General features: G+C 44.0%; 2 protein-coding genes across 3 annotated transcripts in view; both read left to right on the top strand.

The window, feature by feature from the left end:
• LOC1275605 (E3 ubiquitin-protein ligase TRIM9) overlaps positions 1–8,902 on the top strand; it is a 110,643-nt gene extending 101,741 nt beyond the window's left edge. For both annotated transcript variants that reach the window (XM_061653779.1, XM_061653778.1), the window contains 2 exons: positions 7,036–7,269; positions 7,401–8,902. In XM_061653779.1, the coding sequence (XP_061509763.1) occupies positions 7,036–7,269; positions 7,401–7,690 (524 nt within the window). In that variant the 3' untranslated portion in view covers positions 7,691–8,902. The remainder of the gene's footprint in view (positions 1–7,035; positions 7,270–7,400) is intronic.
• On the top strand, positions 5–4,336 carry LOC133392748 (interaptin-like). Its single transcript, XM_061653777.1, has 4 exons — positions 5–1,091; positions 1,155–1,796; positions 1,877–3,891; positions 4,014–4,336. The coding sequence occupies exons 1-4, from the start codon at positions 879–881 to the stop codon at positions 4,060–4,062; spliced, it is 2,919 nt and encodes a 972-aa protein (XP_061509761.1). The 5' UTR covers positions 5–878; the 3' UTR covers positions 4,063–4,336.
• Positions 8,903–25,610: the final 16,708 nt, after the last annotated feature.

Here is a 25,610-nt window from a genome sequence, read left to right as displayed (position 1 = left end):
GTTTTTCAAGCACTGTGGACACACTCTCTCACACACACAGCACACATCGTGACGGTGGTTGATTGAAATAAAGTGAAGCACAAGTGAAGTTCGTCGGGAAAACACAGTAACACAGGGGGTTGGCAAAAAAAAGTAGGAAAAACTCAAGCCGTCAAGGGACGCAGGATTACTCGGAGATAGATGAGAGTGGCTTTTCTCTGGTGCTGCTGCTGCTGCCACTACTGCTAGCACTGTTGTGCTGTGTGGCACGATGCTTGACAATAATGTGTACCCATCCGGGCGGTGGTCGTATTTTGCAAACACACAGATTAAGCACTTGTTTTCTCGGTAGCTCGGTAGCTAAAGCCCCGTTTGGTTGCTTGCTCTGCCGCTACTACTGCTGTTTTATGGTGAAGACGAAATTACGTTTTTGTTTCTGCCAGTGCAAGGACTCGGCAGATTTGTATGGCACCAAATGCAAAGCAACACTCACTCACACTACCCACCTACCCAAGTGAAGTGTTTCCTTGCCAAGGACATAATGATGCCGTCTTCTCATTAGTGTCACTTTTGCGCCATGCTCTCTCGGTTGTGGAGCACTTTCGGGTTTGTGAAATGAGATGAAAATATGAGCCTATTTAAAAAGCAATTTTATGCCACCGGCGGGCAACAGCAAAGTGAGTGTGTAGCTTAGCAACCTATGTTTTTGGCTTTTCATCAAATGTTGCCCATCCGCGCCCTTTCCATCTAGCAGGCTCTGATCGACCGAGGCCGAGAAAGTTGTACGAGCGCACCACAGTGTAGGGTTTTGGTTGTTAATAGCATCTTAGGTTCCGTGCTGTCCGGGTAATAAATTAAGCAACATACACACACACACACACACATATGCTTCTGCAAATATGGCCTACACAACGCAGAAGCAGTTTCTAAGCGTTGCGTTCCTGAACGAAGACCCGAAACTGCCGAGCCGGAAGCGCAGCGATGCAGTGCTGAAGTCGTACAGCTCGTGCTACGACACCCGGGCCTGGTCGCTCGATGTGCTGAAGCAGTCCCAGTTCATCGGGGACGTCGCAAACAGAGCCCTAACGCAAGCCGCCAGGGCGCCACTTCACGTAAGACTTTTTGTTGTAACGGGTTTGTGCCGCAAAACATCTGTATAATTACTTCCGCATTAGTCCTTTTCCGGTGCGGAACTTACGAAAGAAATCTTAGTTCGGCTGGATGCCGACAATCTTGCTGACTACATTCTAAGCCTAAGGGATGAGGTAAAAAAGCGGAACAGCTCCATCGAAGCGCTGGAGCAGACAAAGGCGGACCTTACCCAAAAAACTGAGCAGCTGGATGAAAAATTGAACGCGTTGGACGAAGAAAATCGACTGCTGCGGGCGGAAATTGAGCGCATCGGTGCCTGCCAGGAGCAGCAGCGCCAGACGAACCAGTTCGACGAGGCGGAGCTTGCCGAAATCAGTCAGATGATTATTGATCTGCGGGACTATAACGAAAATCTGGAGGATGAGATGCAGATATTGCGCAACCAGCTGCAAACGGCGGCCGCATCGCCGGTCGGCGACAATCAGGTCACTGTGGAGGCCGAGAACAACTTTCTCAAGTTCAAGGCGAAGGATTACGACCGGCTGGAGGGTGAGCTGGCACTGTTTAAGGCGGAGTACGACAGTTTGACGCTCCAGAGGCGGGAGCTGGCGGAAGAGCTGCACCGGGCCCAGCAGTACCGATTGCGAGCCGTGGAGTTGAAGCAGGACCTGAAGGAGGAACTGCACCGTCGGGAGATGTGCGAGGAGCAGATTGAAATGTTGGTGGTAAGTGGCAGTTTGGGAGGGGTTCTTTTTGAATTTTCTGGTGTGTTAAAGATATGATTTTTGTTGTCCACGTGTTTTAGAACATGTACGAACAACAATCAGTTGAACTGAATCAATTGAAACGTCAGGTGCACACGTTCGATCGCTCCTCCCAAGATCGTCTTTTCGATGAGTCGACGGAAGATCATGACGGTTCGCAAACCACAGAGACACTGAATGTCGCTCAAGATGATGATGGCGGTATTGAGTTAGTTGAGACGATATCCTTTGAAAAGCCCGCTGCCTGTCTGAATTGTCCCGAACACCTTAAAAACATTGAGGATCTGAAACGAGAAATCGCTTCGCTGCAAACTCAGACTGCCAGTCAACCGCAATCGATCCCGCAAGACAATACAGACGCACAGAAACAGTTAATGGATCTACGCCAAGAATTGACGGACTGTAAACGCCAACTACAGGAGTCAGCGGCAGCAGCTGAATCCTCCAAATCTTCACCGCAAGTCAACGCCGATCAACAGCAACAGATGGCAGATCTGCGGCGGGAGTTGACAGACTGTCAACGGCAGCTCAAGGAAGCAACGGACCAGTATCAAGCACTGCGAGCGTCTTCCACCGCGGACGGGCAGGAGCTGGAACGTGTGAAGCTGCAGCTGGAGCAGCTAGCCAGCGTTTCCGACGCACCTGCCGGACAGCTGGAACTGTTTGCCGCAAATGAGAAGCTAGGCGCGTTGCAAAAGGAAAATGAAAAGCTTCAAAAAGAGTTGTCCGAAAACAAAGCTCGCATCGTTGAGCTGGAAAAGAAGGTGCAATCGGCTGCGTCAAGTGTTCCGGCTGCGCCGCCTACCGGTGGTGAGTGCTGTGCAGAGAAGATCAACAAAATTTCCGAACTGGAGCAAACCATTTCCCGGCTGAAGGATGATGATGCCTCGAAGGCTGTTGTGAGCGCCAGTCCGGCAGCTGAGGCAAGTGCGGAAAATGCGAACCTTCTTCAAAGAATAACAAACCTCGAAAAGGAGCTGCTGGAGCGGGATCAGAAATTGAAGATGCTACAGGAAGCGGTGGATAGGAAGGGTGTGGCTGCGACGGCGGAAGCGACCAGCGTCGATGGTGCCGAGATGAGCGCGCTGTTATCTCAGCTGGCGGAAAAGAACGAACTGATTAAAAGGCTGCAAGATAAGCTGGACACCGTGTCGTCGGTCCCAGCAGCTGCCGATGATGATGGACGGGCATGTCAGGAAGAGCTGGCCGAGCTGCGGGTCCGACTGGAGGCGTGCGAAGGTGAAGCAGCCGCCCGGCTCGTGTCGGACGCGCTGCCCGAACCGAGAAAGAGTGTCCGAATAAGCGACGAGGTGGAAGAGTTCGAGCCACTGTCCATCAAGGAAGAGCTGGGCAGCGAGCAGGACGAGAAGGAAACGGAGGAAATTAAGGCCGAACCATCGGACGAGCAGGAAGAGGAGGAGGAGGAGGAGTCCGACAATGGCGACAACGATGGTTCGCAAACGTCCGTCGGGCACAAGAAACGGCTGAACAGCTCGCTGGAAAAGCTGGAGCAGCTACAGGAGAACCTCAGCAAGCGCTGCACGCTGGCGGCCATGATGGGCAGGCAGCCGGGGGTCGAATGTGACTGCATTCAGGCGATAGCGTTCAAGATAGCGCAGGGCGGGCTGGAGGTGCTGCTGGTGGCGGAGCTGTACGTGCTGCTGCAGGAGATTTGCAGTGCCATCACGCGTAAGAACGCCGTGCTCGGGAGGAATGTGACCGTGCTGGCCAACAGCATGACCAAGTGCTGGCAGGTCATCACGGATGCACGGGTCATGATGAACATGGAGCTGACGAACCGTACCAGCCACCACCAATCGGTGACGTCCGTGTCGGCCCACTGCATGTCCGTGCAGGAGGTGCGCGAGGGAGCAGTGGAGGAGGGGGAGGAGCAGGACAACCGTACTAGAACCGCCAGCCACACGGCGGGTCATCTGTCTCGGCCGAGCGGATGGGTGGGCACGGACGGTACAAGACCATCGACCATACCGCCGCACCAATCGATGTCGGTTGGCAGTGACGATAACAGACACTCGAACGCGCTGGATGTGCAAAGGTAGGGGATATGGTGAGAGGGGTCGAGGGTGGTCTGTAGAAAACTCCACACAAAACCATACACACAACGTTTTGCGGGACTCTACAAAGTTACCAGCCATTTTCATCGTTTATTTGTTGCAGGCGTCGAACGATCAAATGGATGGAAAATGTGAAGAAATCTGGTCGGTGAAATTTGGAAGCCAGCGTCTCGTGACGAGCGTGTTTCATCACTTGTTCGAGGTTCACTTGATGCAGAACGCAAACACACTCAAAAATTCGCACAAACTCAGACAAATTAAAGTGTATTTCAGATTTACCAGAACTAAACAGACCGGCGGAGATGGTTTATCGTTTATTTGAAGGTTGCTTCTTTGCGTCGGATCTAACAGTTTCTACCATTAAATCTGTTGTGTGCGATGAGTAGGAGTGGAAAAATCCCATCTCCATCTCCTCATGCTCCTCACCACCATTTCGGTTATGTATTTATCGAATGCAGTGATGCTTAAAACGAACTGGAAAATTGCTTCCCGCACCGCCAAAACCCCTTCGCCATACCGCGCACGTACCCAGTTTAATCCTTGACTCCTTCGGTGCTTGTGGGTGCGGCGGTCACCCATCCGTATCCCCATTTCGCCAATTCAACCCTATGCTTGTGAATGTAACTCCATTTTGGGTGAGGTATTTGCGGTAAATGTAGCGCTTTTTTCAATATCTCGCTCTTTCTCTCTTTCTCTCTCTCTCTCTCTGTTTGCATACCGGCATTTGAGGTTGTACGTGTAGCTTAAATGCCGCTTTTCACGGTGCTTGCCCGCAGGCGGGCTGGGAAGAGTTGTTGTAAATAACATTCGACGAAAAGGGTCAGTGTGTGATGGAGAAGAATTTGGTGTAGCATTAAAAGAAGCGGGAATGTTGTTACGCTTCGTCAAGCTTCGTTACGCACTGGGGGAATTTCGACGGTGGAATAAATTCGCACCTGATAGCATTTTGCGTTTGGTGGTGGTCTCATCCAACTGGTGGCGAGTATTTCGTGTTGAAATTCGAACTATTTAATCCAGTAATGTGGATGAGTGTTTTGTACACAGTTAGCTAAAGAAAAAACAAGATGCATTAAATAGGGGAAAGCGGGGCAAAATGGGCATGTTAAGCAGTTTACTGAATATTCCTTTAAATATGCCACAAAACACAATTTTTCTTTCATTATTGTATGCCTCCACCCTTTATCTATGGATTGAAATTGCCACATTGAAAGAAAACAACTTAAAATCATGAAAACAATGAAAAATAAAAGTTGATGTTTTACGAGAAGCTATTTTGACATGCGGGGTAAAATGGGCATAGCCCTGGGGCAAAATGGGCATATGTAAACAAACTGCGAAACGTCAAAACACTGGGGCAATATGGGCCACAACAACGGCGCTTAGGTGATGGTCTATGCTTTTGCGCACGTTTTGTGAAATGTATTTTCGTTCTATCTTTTGTTTTGCTGGTCAGAAAAGCCCTTAAAATTCTTCCAAAAATATGTTATCGACATTAAAACAATTTTTACACGTTGAAATCTACAAAATTGAAACTTTTCAAGCTGTGGCTGTTATCATTATTGAGGCGACAAATACAACACCATAGCCTCACCAAGCGCCAGATGTCAAAAGCATCTGCCCATTTTGCCCCAAGCGTAACTGTCCATTTTGCCCCACGTGAAGCATTTTTGTATTTTTTGTTATATTAGTAAAAATACGAATTCAATCGCCTTGATTGCTTCAGACAAATTGTAAAGAAATATCATATCTTTAAAAATATATCATGAAAAACTTCAATGCATCCCTGTGACACACGTTTAAGCTTATTTTCGAAGTGGCAAAAATTACATCAATATACTGCTAAACCTTATTTTGCATTTTTCTTAGTTATTTGTTATATAAGGGTTATGAAACTTACATGGTGTTCATAGAACACTCTAATGCATGCATTTTTAGCATTGGAAAGTATCTTTGTAGTCAAATAATGCTTAAATAGAGGGTGCCCATTTTGCCCCACATGCCCATTTTGCCCCGCTTTCCCCTACATTAAACATGATAATGGGTTACAGACAGTGCTTCAAAATGTCATAACTCATGAGAATCACGTGATAATCACCATCTAAAACAGTGAACCTATTCGTGATAGCTTGATGTTCAATGCTGATACTCAATGAAAGTGCGTCATGACTTGCCAAACACGACATCTAAGTGCTTGAGTCAGACCCGATATTCTAACTGACAAGCTGAGCTTAATACCGTCGCAAGCATAGTCATGACTTGTTCTGGCTGTGGACAGTGCTGCCAAATGCCACTGTTACAGTCACCAACACTCATGACACAAAAGAAGTTCAAGTCAGCTCACGTACACAACTAAGATGATCAGATGTGACTGTTCTTTAACGGTTGGTGGACCAATCATATGTTTGGTGACATTTTGTTTAGCACCCAACTCTTAGTCACTCACTTGGTCATGACATTTTCAGTCGGTGATGATCACGACATTCTTGGAATATACTTGGCGTGTAGTCCCAAGCAACAAAATGGGCATTCTGTCTCGCTCTGGCTGCTTTGATTGTCTGTCAAACATAGTGAGAAACTATGCTCATTTTGTTTCTTGGAACCACTCACACGCACCGCAGATCTCTCATGACTATCGTGATGATCATTGACAGAAAATGTCATCACAAAATGTCATCAAACATATGATGGTCGCACCATCTGTTAGAGTCTCATCTCTGATCATCACAGTAAAGCACGTGACGCTGACATAGTTTTTTTTCAGTCGGAATTTGTCATGACTATGTCAGTGACATTTTGCAGCACTGATCACAGTAAAAAAAGTCATAACAAAGTGACTGACCAAGCGTTGGTTGCTAAAATGTCACCACGCATGTATTGGTCACATCATCTGTTTGAGCATCACCTCTGATTATCACAATTGAGTACGTGACGCTCACATGGATTTTGTTTCAGTCAGATTTTTATTTTGTTTTGTGACATTTTGCAGCACTGGCTACAGAACATAAAGTTCCGTTTCATCTTCCAAGTGCCATCACATCAATCGCACCACCGTTTACGATGTATTTTTGCACTCTCGAAAGCCAATGAAAAGAGCACACTTTCTAACCACGTTCCTTCCTTTCCAGTTGCCTGGTTCACATTCGATTCGGTCCTGAGCGGGGGCCCCTGTTCCGGGCTGAACTTCTCGAGCGAAAACCAAACCGTCTCGGCGGACGGCTGGGAGCATCGGGTGGCGCTCGGGTCGGTCGGGTTTTCGCGCGGCGTCCACTACTGGGAGTTTACCATCGACAAGTACACCGCCGACACGGATCCGGCCTTTGGCGTGGCGCGGCTAGATGTGGCCCGCGATAAGATGCTCGGTAGGTATTCTTCGTACGTTTGTTGCGATGATGATGATGCTCTTCGCCAGCGTGTTACCTCAAACGCGCCACAACTAATGTATTTTCTGTTTGTTGTTTGTCTGATTCGTTGCACCTCGCCTCACCTCCAGGCAAAGACGACAAGGGTTTTGCGATGTACATCGATCGGCAGCGGTCCTGGTTCCAGCACAACAGCGTGCACGAGCGGCGTGTCGAGGGTGGCATCTCGACGGGCAGTACGGTCGGCGTGCTGCTTGACCTCGAACGGCACACGCTACACTTCATCGTGAACGAGATGCCGCAGGGCTCGGTGGCGTTCCGCGATCTGTACGGCGTGTTCTATCCGGCCGTCAGCGTCAATCGTGGCGTAACGCTGACCCTGCACACCGGCCTGGATGCGCCGCGGATGGACTACCACTAGGGAGCGGTACGGGGTTTTGCAGTTGGGTTACACGGATCGATAAGATGAACATCACAACACACCCACCCCCTCCATCGGCTTCTGTCGTACGCCCACGGGGCACGGGTAAGAGATAGCAGACGATGATGGTGGCGAGGAGACGCGATTCCTTTTTTGCATATAGCTTGTGGCGTGTAGAAATTAGAATATTAGAGAATGTAGTTTAAGAAGCTATTTTTTTTTATTTACAAAAACTCAGTCACAGACAAATGAGAAGGTTAGCATTTAGGAGAAGCATTTTGGTTTTTGTTTTATGCGTATGTATGTTTCCTTCTGATTTTAGCACCACTGACCTGAATCCATACGTTCCCATGCGGTGACACAAATTGTACAACTCGCTCATAATCGCTACACAAACAATCAAATGTTTGTCGAAAATGTCGAACCAAAATGTCCCAACCGCAGCAGCAGAAAGAGAAGAAAGGTAAAGGTAAAAAGGTTAAGCACTGAACCGCATGGGCATGTCTCTCCCACAGGCGTGAACTCCGAACCGGACCGAACGCCATCTATATCGCTCGGTTTTCATCACTGGACACGATTTTTTCGCGACCTTAGCTCACCTCCGTACCCTTACTGGGGAGGGCAGGAAATGCTAATAGAAATGTACCGAATTGGTAGCCACAGCCACATATCGGCACGGTGGGAGATGAGCTCTAGCGCAGGATTTGCATTTTGCTCGTTTACCAAATCCCCCTGCCCTGGCCGTGAGGTTGAACAACCCGAAAGGTAATTTCTCGGGCACGGCTCTAAGCCCATTCGAGTAAGCCTTCTTTCTCTCTCTCTCTCTCTCTCGTAGCGCACCAAAGAAACCCCAAATCAGCTCAATCTTTGAACGTACCGGCCGGGCAGTGAAAGCGGCAAATTTACGTTACCTTTGCGGGCAGGCACGTGCAGGCGCTATGGGGCACGTTGCCACGCTGCGCCCAATTAATGCACAAACACACAGGAAGAAAAGAAAACAACAATAATACACCGCGGACGGATCGCGGTCGATTAACATTGGGTATGCTAATGCAAACCAGTGTTTGCACTCGGGTTTGATACAAGATAACGCCAACACATATTCCCATTTGCATTCTGTGCCTGGAGGACCTATCCGTTGGAGGAGCTATCCAGCTAGCGTGGCATTTTATTTATTTTAGCCTCATACAGTTGGAGGCTTTTTGTTTACAAAAATCCCTTTTCCAAGCTAGGCTTTAATTAATCCCTTTTCAGAATTTTTCGCTTTTTTGTTGGTTTGAAAGAATCATTTTTTCCCCGAATTAGTAATCCGGGATGGAAAGGAAATCAATATGTATCATGTTTCAATTTGTGCATGTTTGGATTTATTTGCTTTCCTTTGCTTTTAAAAATGCAATTGGAAAAGGAACATGTCTTTTTTGTTTAAATGATTTTCCAATGCAGCGATCAATAACGATGACACACGATTAAAACCGGGTCAGCTAGTTCCTTTTTTTTTGGTTAACAACCGACCGACCGATCATTAAAGGATACTCGATGAAAAATTCAGCACCCTCGATGATGATAAGCACAACGCACAGCATAACGAGTTGCAAATGAATGTGCGAATGAGAGGGAAGTGGGAAGTAAGAAGTGGGTTTTCCGGCCGTTTGCGATTTATTAATTGGCAAGTGCTCGATAGCGAATGATGGGAAGGAAGCATGGAAAGAAATGCTGCAAAATAATGACCGTAATAATAAAAAAAAACAGTGAGACCCCGTTAATTGGGGAAGGTAAAGCCGGACGTACGAGATTTTAAAATAAAACTCCTGCACACTCCCCCGGGTGCGTATTATGGAAAGAGGAAAAAGGGACGTGTGAAATCGATTTGAAATCGATTAATATGCTGCACTGTGCAAGCGGCAGCACAACAACTATTATTATCAATGAATGAATGCCTCGAGGTGCGGTACGATAAAAAGGGTAAAAGTTGTATTTATAGTGCCAGAAATCAGAAGCATAAGCGCAGAACAGCGTTCGAAATAATCGTCCCCGGGCAGGAAACAACACCCACTATAGCAGGCCATAGTGGATAGCGTTCCTATTTTACCTTCTTTCCAACCTGTCCGTACACGCGAGTGAGTGTCAATTTGGTACCGAAAGGTTGATTGGTACTGAAAGCACGGAAACGCGTCTGTCCAATTATGGAACGGTGATGCTCGGTGGCTGCACAACCGTTTGCACGGGTCAGCATAACACGTTCGCATTAAACGAATTATGTTCTGGCCTGACCTTTGTTTGTGATGATCTCTACCATTTTCTCTCTCTGTGTTGGATGTGCACGCGATATTGGTGATCAATTATTTGTGGTTCATTATTGCAGCTTGATCGAGTTGTGCATTGTCTTTTGTATTTGTTTGGCTTGTTTTCGGGGCTGGAGGTAAATCGAGGTAAATCATATTTATCTTTAGTTGTGACGCATTACGTGACACATTGATTGTGTGAGTTTTAACACAACAACAAAAAACCCCATTATTTATGCATCACCCCCCAGATGGGGTGATTTTTAATTTATTACACTAAACTCGTTCGCAAACGCAACAAAAAGGGAAAGGCAGCAGATTAAAATCAAACTGCCGTTTTACTGCTGCATCTGTAAATATGAGCAAAACATAAACAGCGAAAAAACAACACATTGTAAATATATACAAACGAACTGTTTTTTTTAATGTATTTCGAGCACATCATTTGCACGATTAATTCATTTTAAGCATGAACGAACTGGAATCGAAACCGAGCGTAGGATGAATATTGAATCTAAATGAGTGTTGATTTAAAACAAAACCCGAATCGAACATAAATGGCTCGTTAATACTCAATGAAACTCAATCACTAATACACGCACAAGCGCTGTAACGCAAGGAAAGCTGAAATCGATAAAATAGTGAAAAAAGAAAACAATTTTCATCAAATACACACACACCCACATTGGCGATGCAAAAGCGAACGAATGCAAGCGAAAAACACTGCAAAAATATAATCATAATCACAACAGTGTACAGGAAGAAAGAATCGATGTGTGTGTGTGTGTGGTAGTTTAAGGAAATGGCCATTAATTTTGTACAAAGTGTAAAGTGATGTATTGGTTAAGTTATTTTATCGACAAACGCGAACTAGTTAATGGAAAGACAAACGAACCTCGCAACGAAATTGCGATGTGTTTGTTTGAAGCCAGTTTGAAGAAAGGATGAGATAAAACAAAAGTATCCTAAATGTATTCCATTCTAACACAAAGCGAACACACAAACGCAAACGATGACAAAACGAAAATATTAAACTTCTCATAAAACGAAGCAAACAGAACGAATGTGAGATTGGAAGTTTACAGCAACACATGCTAAATTCGATGCACATTACATTACAGAGAGAAAAATAAAACATTTCATTAGATCAATAACTTGAACGAAGTAAAACCTTAATTGGAAAAAAAACAAAAAAAAGTGAGGATAAATGTTATATCCAAACCACCCCCCACTGCAACATGTACAGTTAAGCAACGAACAGTAGAGAAACAGATGTGCTAGATTCCTATACCGAAATGTATTTGCTCGCTTGTTGCGTAAAGTTTATGACAAACCCAATGCGGCGAAAAAACCCCAAACTAACAAAGAGCTTCTGATAAATTAACCATTGTGAAATGCAAATGCAAAACTGATAAACAAAAATGAAAATAGTTGCGTAGCAGAAACCTAAACACACGAAACATGAAAATATCAAACAGGTGAACCATAAGATAAGCAGAACGATAACTAACATAGTAACAGAACAGAAGTAGAAAACGAAAACAAAATGGCTCCATCATGGTGGAACATTAATCAAAGAGAAAGAGAGAGAGAAAGAAAGAAAAAACATCACCGTAGGAGGAGCGTAAATTAACATTTGCAGCTAATCAACCGGAGAGCTTTTCGAGAGGAAGAGAGAGAGAGAGAGAGATTAAGATAGAGGATACAATGGAGGAAAAAATATCGTAGCTAAACATTTTACGAATACTACTCACACACACAGAGACACACCACACACTACTATTCTAAAGCAGCGGTGTAGTGACGGCATTTGTAATCCTTTGGTAATACACACATTGATCAGTAATAAAAGCGTATTAAAACATGGAAAGAAGCGATTATTTTTGATAATTACAAAATATCACCCTCTTTTGTGGTTACAGAATATTGAAAGAAATTGGAATTATTTTAACATTGAATTTTACTCTTAATATGTTCGCTATTTTACGTTGTGTTTACCCGTTTATTGTAGGTTCTCATTAGAAGGGAGGGATATTCGCTTCCTGATTTTCCTGACTTTTTAAGCTTCCAACTAACTGTGTACCGTATAAATTTAATCTTTGCGAAATTATATTATTATTATTATTATTATTATTATTATTATTTATTTGTTAATTTTCAACAGGCCTTATGGCCTAATTAAGATGGGTAACAGTATACAAACAAAAATTACATAGCAAAATCAAGATTTGTATCGCAATTCACTGTGGCCTCGGTAGAAGCCCGAGACGTTCCTTGAAGCACTGAGTTGAGATGCTGAAGTCGAAGCAATCCGAAACAGTGTGTAATACAGCCGACATGCGGAACATAGGGTCAGACTGACCAGCGCTGGAACGAGGTTGAGCGAGCCGTAGAGTCTCTTTAGACCTAAGTGTTCGGGATGATGCAAAGATATCGACTCGATGCAACAAAGGCGATGGGTTGATAGAGCCATTTAGCAAACCAGCGATGAAAGAGCACTGTGCATTGCGTCTTCTAACGGAAAGAGGTTCAAGGCTTAGAAGACGGCACCGCGCAGCATACGGAGGAAGATTATTGCGATCCTGCCAGGGAAGTAGGCGTAGGGCATATCGCGCTTACGTGGAATCGCCTCAAGTCGAGCAATTGATGAAGCACTAGTTGGGCTCCAGACTACGATTTGTGCGATTCCAGAACCGAACGAACGATACTATTGTAGACAGCTTTGATGCACATGGGGTTGCGGAATTCATCAGTAGTCCGGATAACCACGCCAAGTAGTTGGTTTCCTCTGGCTACAACGTCATCGATATGCTGTTCAAAATTCAAAAATTGAATCATTGAATTGAATTCAAAAATTCGAACAACTTCTTCCTCTGATCGATTGTGATCGCTGATTATTCGGGATTAAAGCTTGATCTTTGGTTGTAATATCAAAACGATTCCGAAGCATCAGCAAGTTTTATTCTAACTTTGCTAAGACCTAGAAGAGAATATTACTGAGGTAAATTATTCCATGACTTAACGTGCCAATCGGAAAAAATTATGTTAAACTGGCTTTTTCTAACACTTTTACAGAGGTTATCAAGGGTTCTGATAATTTTGGGACAATTTCTTGACTCTCTCTTATGGGAACTATATGTAACGGTATATGGACTTAGCGGCAGCCTTTTTGGACAGGCTCATTTAGAATTCCAACTAGAATGTCTAAATACTTCGACTCCTGTAGGCTCCTCCTTTGCCTTCCACACATACGGGGCCTAAGACCATTCGGAGCATCTTGCTCTCGAATGCGGCTGAGAGAATTTCGTCAGATGCGGTACTGTTAAGGCACGATATAGTCCTAAGACTATAGAGACTAATTCCTTTCTCTGGTTGACCGAATGGCAGCTAGTATACTTTCGCCTCAGCCTCAGCCTCAATGTTGTTGTAAGTGCTCACCTTTTCCCCGAGATAGGTGAAATCTTGAACGAGTTTAAAAGTACCAACAGTTTGATCGTTACCTCAGCTATCTACAGTCCGAGGTTTGCTGCCGCATCTAGCTAGATATTATACTTACTTACATACTTATCAGGCGCTACAACTGCTTTGCGGTCTTGGCCTGCCTCAAGCCAACCGCTCACGGTCTACCATTCCGTTATCCTGGCCATAATGGCGGACGCCTCCACGCCATCTTGCCACCTCAGTTTGGGCCTACCACGCCTCCTCTGCCTTTGTGGACGGCCTAAAAAGACTTTACGGGCTGGGTCGTCCGTTTCCATGCGTACAACATGGCCAGCCCACCGGAGCCTGGCGAGCTTGATATGAGCTTGATGTTTCGCCAAATTTGGGTAATGTCCATGTCTCAGAGGCGTATGTGAGTACTGGTACTATATAGGTACTATATAGTCCCAGCTTCGTCCGTCGCGACAGGTTTTGAGGTGAACTGATTTTTCAGGCTGTAGAATGACCGGTTGGCAGCCAGCATACTTGCGCGCAACTCAGCATCCATGCTATTGTCGTTGGTGACCTTTGACCCAAATTGTTGCCACCATCAGTTTGCTCTTTGCCTCGTTTATCTGCAGTCCGAGGTTCTCTGCCTCCTGCTCGATCCCATGGTAGGTTTCAGCTACATAGGAAAGCCGCAGACCAATGATGTCTAGCTAGATGTTATAGAAGTTGATAAAACATGAACTGAGTGATCGAAGTTTATTTAAGTTTTAAGTTTAAGCCCAGCGAAAGATATCAAAGACGAAAGCTTCTTCATTCCTCTCGATCAATTGCATCCACAGGATCAGTCGCTCCGCTGTCTCTATTAGTAGAATGTATGATTATGATATGATGTATGATGTATATATATGATATGTGTTTGTTTGCTGATAAGAGCTACCTCTACAGTTAGATGCTCTCCTGTTCGTCAAATTCAAAAACGGTCCCAAAACAGTGGCTCAAACGGTGGCTACAAGGATCGAAATGAGGGAAACGATACATGCGTCTTCTTCTGCGTCAAATATACTCTGCCAATCCACTGTTTTAATAACAAAGGGAATGAAAGATTGAGTTAGTTTTCTTACATCCCGAAGAAATGCTATTCCGTCTTATTGCTATTAGTTAAAGCCTTTTGAGAAATGCCTATCATCACTGTTAGTCGCAATGCTTTTTGCTATAAAAAAGCGCATTTAAAAAAATACGATTCTCCGTTTTATTAGTACGCCTATATTGTGTACGCCACATAAACTTCTCCCAGCAAGAAGAGTCACACTAATAAACACGCTTCTTCAAAATGCCACTTCACACCAAACGCTTCTGCTTTCATGTCACGCTCATTTCAGTTACTGAGTTACTACTACTACCACTACCACTACTACTACTACTACTTGCAGAAGTAATCTCCTCTCTGCCCTTAATCCTGCCTGCAAATAAGGCTGACCAAAAGGCTGTTGCCTGATGCGTTCCTCTTATTCAAACTTATTCGAGAGAGAGAAAAAAAACAAGAAGGTACAAACCCATTACCCCCTTTCCGCTGGCCACGTTTCCACTACTCCGCGCTCCGTTGCGACACACACAGCAACCGCGAGAAGTACAGTGCGAAAGGCAAGCAACAGATGAGAGATAATGTAAAAGTGCAGTGGGACGTAAAATTTCATTCCGCTACGGCCCATCATGGGTGCTACGGGTCTGAAATTACGTTTTCGAGCAATTCCAGCTGAAACGTTCCTTTCCTTTTCTTCCCTGATGGTCCTGATGATTATCCCTGTGTCATTTGTGTGGCTCTGTTTTTCACGGTTTTATCAACCAGTACCATGTTTTTTTGTGTTCTTCATTCACCGCATTTTTATCGCGTCGGAAAAGCTTCTGCCTGCCAGCATGATGCTGCAGCAGTGTTAAAATCTACATCTAATCCGTTCGGTCCGTGTTCCTATAAGAAAGCGCGGGTTGGGTTCAATTTTTCCAACTAGCTTTCTCACTGTGTATGTGTGTTTGTTGGTGGAGATGAAAAGCGCAAATGAACAAATGTGACCAAATCCTTTACACCGTGTTCGGCACTCGGGTACTGAATTTTCTAATAACATTGACCTTAAGCCCGACACCATCATGCGGTGGGGAGGGACGGTGCTTATGGGTGATGGTTATGCATCCTGCGCCCCTGTTTTTGCCCTCCCATCCGTTTGGCTGTGTTTGGCTTTTGGTTTTAGGCACGGAGCAATTTGGGTGGATGTGGGGTTAGATTTAAGCCAATGCCGTGCCAAAATACGTACCGAATGTTTGGGAAAATCCTTAAAAAAAAGGTACATTAAAGCCAACAAAACACAAGTGGTGGTAGCCTTCATGGAGGCCTTGCCATAAAAGGACGAAAAAGTGAGAATAAAGCCACACATACACACAACTGGGCGGAAAATGTTTGTAATCCAATTACGGCAACATGAGGATTAGTAGGAAAGGGAATGGTGATAGGCGACATTTTTTCCATTAAATTGCATGTTCGCCTTTTGCTTCTTTCTTTTCCTTCCGTGCTTTTCCCGTTTGATCCTTGATGTCCCTTCATGTGTGTGTGTATGTGCCGGGGTTGAATCTATTCGATTTCCGTAGGCTCCATCCCATCCGCGCAATCAAGATACACCGAGAGTGTTTTTCCACTCGAGAAGCGCCATCGTCGTACCTTTTAATAATCTATCCCTTTTTTGGTGCGGGGTCAGTGTTTTTCCCCTCTCTCCCTCTTTCTCTAATTGTCGAGCTTTTTTGTGGTTTTTCTATTTGGAAGCCGCGGGAGGAAAAAAAAGGTCTCCCTGTAGTATGTGCCATACGCTAGGATACATGATTGCGTAGATAAAAACCAATCGTGCGCTGTAGCGGAGCTAACTGGAGCTGACCGCTGCTGGGCTATGGGGTTGTTCCGCTTTCTGCGTATGACATGTGTACAGATTTGGTGAAGGGACCTTTTGAAGTGATGGAGCAGATGGTGGGCTATAAATGAATTTTTTCTTTCTTTTTTATCTCGTTTTGGCATACATTTTTATAGTATAGTATTCTCTCAGTGTAATATGTGCAGGGAATGAATTATTTTGCCTTTTTTCATCAACACTTAAGAGCAATTATAAATAAACAAACCACTAAAAGTTATAAATTGCACCGACATAATTGAAAATTACTAAAAAAATGCTCTAATTTACAAGTGGACAATCAGGTTTTATTTGCAAGAGTTCGCGGCTGCACAAAGTGGGGAAGGTCTGGCCATCTGCATGGCGTAGTTGCGTCCTTATGAATTCTTGGGATCTTATTAGTAGCTTTTTAGCGAGTTACTTAAAGGATGCTAGGGAATACCATTGTATTCGATGGAGTATCTTCTTCTTCTTTGGTTCTTTGGTGGTTGTTCTTGCCTCAAAGGCCTGCCTCCAGAACCACAAATGGACTTGACTGTCAGTAACTTTTTGACGTACCTATCGCGGTCCTACGTATAGGGGCACAGTCCATTTGGGACTTGAACCCAAGACGGACGCATGTTGTCAAGTCATTCGAGTTGAGTGCATACTTCGGGAATACTTACTTACTTACTTACTTATCCGGCGCTACAACCGCTTTGTGGTCTTGGCCTGCCTCAGGAGTGTCCGAAACCGCTCACGGTCTCGCACCTTCGTCTGCCAGTCCGTTATCCCGGCCTTAATGGTGGACGCCTCCACGCCATCTTGCTACCTCAATTTGGGCCTACCACGCCTCCTCTGTCCTTGCCTAAAAAGACTTTACGGTCGTCCGTTTCCATGCGTACAACATGGCCAGCCCACCGGAGCCTGGCGAGCTTGATACGCTGTACGACAGTGAGGTCGCCGTACATCTCGTATAGCTCGTCATTATATCGGCTCCTCCATTGACTACGGGATTAGTGATGGGAAAAATGAATCAAATAATCAAACAATATCAAATCAAATAATTGGTGAATTATCCGTCCGAAACCACCACTTGCTCGTACATTTTTAATTTCTACAAAAAAACTTCCTTAGAGTGATACTATCGCAAAGATCGTCCTTCGCAAACCTGTGTTCGGGTAAGAGGTGGGACTCATCATCATCATCATCATTATCTACAATTACAGATACGCGTATGGCAGTCTCGATAGCTTACCCGTCTCAGTTTCAGGTCCTGATCTTGGAACAGATCAACGCCATCATAACTGTTCGTCAAACTATTCGCGCTCATCGACCGCAGCGGAGGTAATTCTAGTCCTACAGTACGGTAGTCCTACAGACGGCTGTCAATAGCTTTAGCGAGTGGTGCTGTCGTAATATGTTAATTTTGTGTGTCGAAAAATGTGTGGCTTTGTCTTTTACACACGTCTCTTTACGTGTTCCAATCGTCATAGTTTATTACATAAATGGACAGCGACTTCACGCAGCACTACGAAGACACACTGAAACAAGCTAATAAGACACTAGGATTGATTTTCAAGATAGCTAGAGATTTCAACGATGCCATTTGTATAAAAGCTCTATACTGTGCGCTAGTTAGACCCATCTTAGAATACGGAGCAATTATCACATGCCCATATTCGGATATGTGGAAGCAAAGACTAGATTCAGTCCAAAACAAGATGTACTCGATACGTGCTACGATGCTTACCGTGGCAAGATCGTAACAATCTACCTCCTTACCAGTCTCGGTGTCTTCTACTTGAACTGGAAACTCTTGAAAACAGGCGTAGAAATAGTCAAGCATTATTTGTAGCAGTTCTGCTAGGTGACACTATCGACACACTCGATGTTTTTCGGAGAAGTTAAGCATAAATATTACAAGAACAACGACACGTAACCGACAGTTAATATATCCAGATGTTAGAAACACGCAATATGCCGCAAACGATCCAATATTTTCGATGTCTAGGACGATGAGACTTGAGCCGGTCTCGTAGTACAGTCGTCAACTCGTACGACTTAACAACATGCCCGTCATGGGTTCAATCCCCAAATAGATCGCGCCGCCATACGTAGGACTGACTATCCTGCTATGGGGGGGAATCAATTAGTCACTGAAAGCCAAGCCCACAAGAGGGTACAGGCAGGCCTTGACCGACATCGGTTGTTGAGCCAAAGAAGAAGAAGAAGAAGGACGATGTACGAGCACTTTTAACACTAACGTAACAGCTTTCAGGGAACGCTTGCGCTTTGTAACGTAACATACAGATACAAAAAAAAGTCTCATAACGTGTATTTGTAGCGATCGAAACTTGTCTTTTATAACTAAGCCTAGTTATAAAAGCGGCGGATTTCACAATAAATATCCAAATAATTTTGTACATAATAAATATCCAACCAACAGTTGTTACAGGCATTAGCGAGAAGGATAGACAACTGCTTAGTTCAGCATTAATCAGTGGGTTTCTGGGTTTTGCAAAGGACTTTTGTGATGTTTTTCCAATATTTTTGAATTTCTCTCTGTACTGCCATAAAACCACGGGACGATGCAAAATACGAAATTCCCTCAAATTATTGGTAAACATTTTAAACATCACACCACAATAAATCATGTAAATAACAATGACATATTTTTTGTAATTTTGAGATACATATTTTGGCTATTAGCTGTTCTCCTGGTCTTCAAATCATTATAGTTTTGAACCTATTCTTTCAACTTGTTGTAAAGATTGTCTACAGGTTCCGGTACCTTTTCCGTTTCTAGACCTGGACATGGATCATTCTCAGAATTGAAGCTATTCTGTCCCATCTCAATAGAGTTATTGCAGGGTTTCAAATAACATAATTGAACAGTTCAATCGATTCTTGGAATGTTTCGAATCGATAGAGGAACATTGCATAGTTGCTTTCGAGGTATGCAATCATTAAATGGAATATGTCAACCGGATTGGGCATTTGTACAAGGAAAAGACCTTAAAGGACCTCAACTTAAAGAGCATAAAATTTGTTTATTAAAGAATACCATGTACCTTAAAGTAATCATGCAATTAAAACTTGCCTCATAAAGAAGAAGAAATAAACCACATAATAAAAGAGAATTACGTAGAAAGCAAGGCGATGTAAAAACACATTAAAACGGTTTAACACAAAACAATTTTATTGAAATTAATTTTCAATAAAGTGTTACTTGAAACAGCACAGTGCACACAAAAAAAAACGAACATTATGAGCCCAAGCCTGTAATTCACCGGTTTACCATCCTATCCAAAACCTCATTACTTACAGCTGTTGCACATGAAACTGCTTATTTGCATGTGAATCGTTGTTTTTTTTTGGTGTCCAACCCTCCATTGTACTTATTCCCAAAAACCAAATAACGCACACACACACACACAAATAAACTACGCTGCACAATTTTACGGGAGGGAAGGAGGATTTAAAGCGAAAGATTACACGCCCACGGAAAAATGATAATGCCAACTTCCATCCTTACTGCTGTTCCAGCGTTCGCTCCCCTCAATGGTTGCTGCAAAACCAACAACCAACACATCCCCGCTCGGACCAAGATAACCGTCCCCTGGCGTGGCGTGGTCAGGACAAATTTATTGGACAATTTGTACCCCCCAAACCGCAGATCCATCCCCCCTCCGGATACCCGCCCGGATCGTCATCGTGGTCTTATCATTCGGCTCGGGCACGAGATGAGCAGCCAAGATTGAGGCAACAGCGGCCACCCACCAGCAGGAATGTGATATCCCACCCTGGCAAAAGCCTAATGGAAGGGATTTTTGTGTCGTGAGATGTAATTATGATTAAATTATAAATCAAAAAGCATCGTACCGGTGATAAAACCCGTCAATTGCCGATTGCAGCGAGCAAGGGGGATTGGAATTGGGGGGGCTTTTACAGTGTCCGTGTGTCCGTGTGTCCCAAATATCTCCCTCGTTTTGGGGATTGTTAGGTTGCCGTACGCTAGTAAACAGTGGACATTGCGAACGGTACGGCATTCAAGGGGACATTAATTTCTCCCTCAGCTTTAACCCCACGCAGTGCCGGGGCAATGGTGGTTTCGTGGAAGGAAACAAATGACATAGACAATAATTTAAAAAAAGCGAGGGGCTAACGGGGACAGCATCATGATGCAGCCATCTCGAGCGAGGGTAATTACATTTGCGAATTGTCACATGTCAGCCGCAGATGATGAATGTTGCATTTGCGATGGGACGGTAGCCGGCCATTGGCATTTATTGCCATTTGGGGGTGAGTAATAATTATCGCACAATTCGCACGACATCCTCGATTGGTATGAAAGGGAAGAGAGGGGGGGGGGAAGCAATTTTAGAAAATTTCAGTAAAGTTTATCGTTCAAGGTTAGAGGACATGCTTGAATGACTAAAACAGGGGGGATTGAGTGCGTTGGTTGGTTGATTAAATTAGTGTCTACGGTGGTGCACAATGGTATGTGAGTGAGAATTACCATAAAGGGAGACTGTAAAATGACTACAAATTTGAGGATTGAGTTGATCGAATAATAGAAGAAAAGGTTGTCAAATGCAGCGCTGCTGGGGGATAATTCCACCTTGCCTTGCGCCTAAAGGTATGCAATGTGATGTAATGAACTGTGTGGAAAACTGAATAAATATACGAATCATGGATAAAGCATGAAATGAAGCATTTTATGTACTCTACTGACTCGAAAGATCTCACATTCCGAGAAAAAAAAAATCCATAGCGCAGGCATATTCAAAGTAGCAGACAGTACGCACTAATTAAATAGATGCCTTAAGGCGTATCGAGCTCAAGCCGTGTGCTCAAGAACAAATGAGCAAAGATAGAACAGTATGGTTAGGCTAAACATGCTCTCTCTAATTATAGAATATATCTAAGAATACATCTTATACCTCCTACCTATGCGTATCCTTGGTTGGAAGCTTTAAGACATCTTCAATGTGGTATTGATTTGTTACACATTCGTATTGTTTCGTTGAATATTTCACTTGTTCAACACGTTTTTGAATTAATTCCTTACACTAAATTTAATATTTGCTGCATAAGAGGTTTCTTAATTCATGCTTAGTTTATGTTAACAGGTTTATCCAGTTTGGCGAAGTTAAAACTAGATTTCATTGTTCTTAATATACAAACCATTGCTGAACATATTTCAATTAATAATCAAAATTGTTGGGGATCACTGTGTTCAAGAAATTGTGTTCGAAAAAGACGTCTCAAAGGTCTCCATTCAGAAGATGAAATAATTGAATTAAAGGACGATTTTATATCGTAAAATAGAAAAATACGATACCAGGAAGAATAAAAACTGATATCAGGATATCAGGAATCTGAGTAAATTAATTATTTAATAACAATTTGGAGCATTGCAATTCAATTCAATTCAAGTTTATTTCAGATTGCCAGGCTAACGGTTCAACAATTCCAAAATCAAACTAATACCTAACTTAACCTTGCTCAATACCTAAGAACCCCATAAGTTGTATGAAAAAAAAAGCATATCGGAGTAACATTAGAACAGAGGTTAGAAGAAGTTAAACTTAAAACAAGTTTTCAAACAAAATATACAAAAATAAGAAGAATAGAAAATAAGAAAAGTAAAACAGAAGGAGTTGAGAAATCGAAATGATTGGAAGAAAGAAAGGAAAGAAAAATAAGAACAGAAATAATAACAAGAGATAGAGAAATGAGAAAATGAAGGAGGAGAAGTGTTCAGAGAAAGAATTGTCAGTGGTGATGGGGCGGATCTGTGCTACAATTAAATGCACCAATGCACTGGAACAGAGACTTATCAGAACCTTACAATGTACTAAGAGAAACAACTTTTAGAGCTCTACTCAGTCGCAGCTGGATAGTCACCATGCCATTTGAGTAAATTTTAGGGTATTTTACATCATCATCATCATCATCATCATCAAAAGAGCCATAAAAAAACAGCAAATGAAAAAAAAGAATATCTCAAACAATATGAATAATTGATTGCTAAATGACACATTATGTGCGATACATACCGTTCCCTAGATATCATCCACCTTTCACGTACATTGACGGATTTATTTCCATTTAAAAATTGATTACCACACTTATCCCAACGCACATTAGCATTAATTCACATTGCGTTTAGTCGCGCATAATACGCAACCAAACAGCCGGTGTCGCCCCACATGTGTAAGCTGCTTTTCTACTTGTACACCAAACAGAGAGAGAGTGAAAGTTTACAGCATGCTGGTGGTACCGCGGAACCACACGTGGTGGTAATAAACCTTTCCCGAGAACGCCATCGAGCCTCCATAGCAAAAGGTATGCTAATCGCAACTCACCCACCCACCTTCCCAAAACCCTTCCAACACACACACACACAATGCTTTCCTTTCCGCCGTTAAAAAGCTGGATAGAAGAAAGCACACATAAAATCAAACTGCTGCTTCTTTCGCCATTTCTTATCGGTTACGTTTTACGTGGTATTGGATTTGACGTACCCGACGTACGCAGCAGAAGATTATGCTCAAAAAAAAAAAACGGCGAAGAAAAGCTCCCACTTAGCACGAACCCTACCCTACCTGCTCGCGTTGCCAGTTAGAGTGTTTAAATTTTCAAATTTTAAGTAATTTTCCACGTCCCACAAGAACCCACAAACAGCACCTGGTGTGTGCTTTGAAGTTTCGCATACACTTGCGTGTTTGTGTGCGCGCAAAGCGTGGAAGCATCAGAGAGTGCGATTGCGTACCATCAAGCGACGATGATTATGTTGGTGATGGTGATGATGATGATGATGGTGACGACAACAGCGACTGCTGAACGAGACTGCCATGTTTCAATTAAATTTTACATGCTTTCGACGACCGTCTGCACACACCAGCACGTCGGGTGGGTTTTTTGAAGTTTCCTTCCCGTTTCCCCCAATACGTGACACACAGACACACACACACACACGGACCGTGTTCCGTGGCACCAAATAAAGGCACCATATAAAACAGGAAGCAGCCGGGGGATGAGCGCTCACTGTAGGAGAGGGAAAATGGGAAATTTTTGGGGATGAGAACAACCGACATGCGGGGGATTAAAAAAATCGGGACTACACTTTCACACAAGTGCTAATGATGTCACTCGCATGGTCGCGATCGTAACGGACGGAGGGAAGGAAGCACAGTAGATAAAGCTTGGAAGTAGAACGTTATTGCCTTCTCACCTGCGTATTTCCGTCCCCCACACACACAACGATAGATAGAACGCAATGTGGCCATGTGCTCGTGTGGCGCGTGTCTAATGGGTGGAAAAGCGGTTCCGAATCAACACTTGCCAACTGCACTAATTTCGGCACACCTTTAATTTCAATTCACTCACACGTCGCGGGATGCTTTAAGCAAGTGAAAGAACATGTGTTGTTCTGTTGTTTTGTTGTAAAGGGAAACATGTGCTTGAATTTAAACGGTAGCAGAGAGCTTGATTAGAAAGCTTGGCGATAAAAATAGCGTTGGAGTGAAATTTTAACCGTAAATTCGTGGAGGATTTACTCGACAGACTGCCGAGGAATTATGTCAATATTTCCAGACAAAGTGAGAAACCTTTTAAAGCAGTTCTTATTGGATGATTCATTCGGCTTAGAAAGCTTCTCCATAGCTGACTCTTGAAGCCTTAACCATCCATGACGATGTGGAGAATCTTATTCGTTCAGAATTAAGAAGTAATACTGTACTCCGAAAGTCTGTACTGTGTAAAATGAAAGCTTTCAAGCAGATCATCTTTGAAACGTAGGAGAATAGAATCGTCCCCACTGAGACTGTACAGAGAGTATCATAAGGAAAGCACAAACTGTACAAAGAGTATCATAAGGAAACTCCTCTTACTACTGGAACATAAACATACTTGCCGAGTTATAAGTCTTTTGAAGACTCAATTTTAACTCGCTTTTCTGAATGGGGATGATGCTGTATCTATATAAACCCATTTTTTACTGCTTAAAATAGAGAACAGTTTACTTACATGTTGTGTGATTTGAACAAGTGGACAAATTCAATCTCAACTTTTACTACTCCTTTTGTGATTCAACTCAACGAGTTCGAATCGCTCACTCACTGGATCGACTACTGTACCCTTTACTCTTTTGAGATTTCACTTCCTGGATATGCATGTAAAAAGAGTTCGATAAGACTGAAAGGATAATATTAGTGACTGGCTGGACTGCTCGAATTTTCGAGCCATCACAGTCCTCAATGCCGCCTACAAGATCCTATCCCAGATCCTGTTCTGCAGACTTGCGCCCATTGCTACAAATTTTATCGGCAGCCTTCAAGCTGGGTTTGTGAAAGGCAAATTCACCATCGACCAAATTTTCACTCTACGACAGATCCTCCAGAAGTCCCTACGCACCACCTGGTCATCGACTTCAAGGCGACCTACGACACCATATACCAGAATGAGCTATAGAACATCATCTAGCGGTACCACCTCCTTGTGAAGTTGATTCGGCTGTTAGAGACTACCATGAGTGCAGTGCAAGGTGAGAGTGTCGAAATAAATGTCGGAATCGTTCGAATCTCACAGGGGTCTGAGGCAAAGTGACGGACTCTTCTGTCTGCTCTTTAACATCGCTCGCGAAGGTGTCATTCGAGGCGCGGGGCTAGGTCACGACATCCGTGGCACGATCCTCTACCGATTTCTCCAATTTCTTGGCTACGCGGATGACATCGACATCATCGGCAGGACAACAGCGACGGTGTGTGAGGTGTACACCCGACTCAGACGCGAAGCAGCAAGAACTAGATTGAGAATCAATGCGACGAAGACGAAGTACCCGCTTGCCGGAGACTCAGATCATCTGAGAAGCAGTGTAGTAGTTGACGGCGACAGTCTCGAGGTGGTAAAGGAGTTCTGCTATCTTGAGACGGTCGTCACTTTGGACAACGACAGCAGCAGTGAAATCCGGAGACGCATTGTGCTGAGGAATCGGGCCTACTATGAGCTTCACCGACTGCTGAGGTCCAGAAGATTTCAAGCCCGCACTAAATGTGAGATATATCGCGGTCCTCTATGGACACGAGGTCCTTTATGGACACGAGTCTTGGACCATCCGAGCGGAGGATGCAAACGCTCTGGGCGTGTTTGAGCGACGCATCCTTCGGACCATCTTTGGCAGTGTGTTCAAGCATGGAGCGTGGAGGAGAAGGATGAATCACACGCTTGCTGAGAGAGAGAGGGAGAGAGAGAGAGAGAACAAGAGAGAGAGAGATAGATAGAGAGAGAGAGAGA

This window comes from Anopheles gambiae, chromosome 3 (genome assembly GCF_943734735.2).
Source record: "Anopheles gambiae chromosome 3, idAnoGambNW_F1_1, whole genome shotgun sequence".
NCBI lineage: Eukaryota > Metazoa > Arthropoda > Insecta > Diptera > Culicidae > Anopheles > Anopheles gambiae.
Note: the sequence above shows the minus strand (reverse complement) of the source record. Positions and strands in the feature narration are given on the sequence as shown.

Bases quoted from the DNA above. Each gene is read 5' to 3' on its own strand.
- LOC133392748 (XM_061653777.1), top strand. From the start codon at position 879: ATGGCCTACACAACGCAGAAGCAGTTTCTAAGCGTTGCGTTCCTGAAC. The intron at 1,092-1,154 runs GTAAGACTTTTT...CTTCCGCATTAG, and splicing joins CCGCCAGGGCGCCACTTCAC to TCCTTTTCCGGTGCGGAACT. The intron at 1,797-1,876 runs GTAAGTGGCAGT...CACGTGTTTTAG, and splicing joins AGCAGATTGAAATGTTGGTG to AACATGTACGAACAACAATC.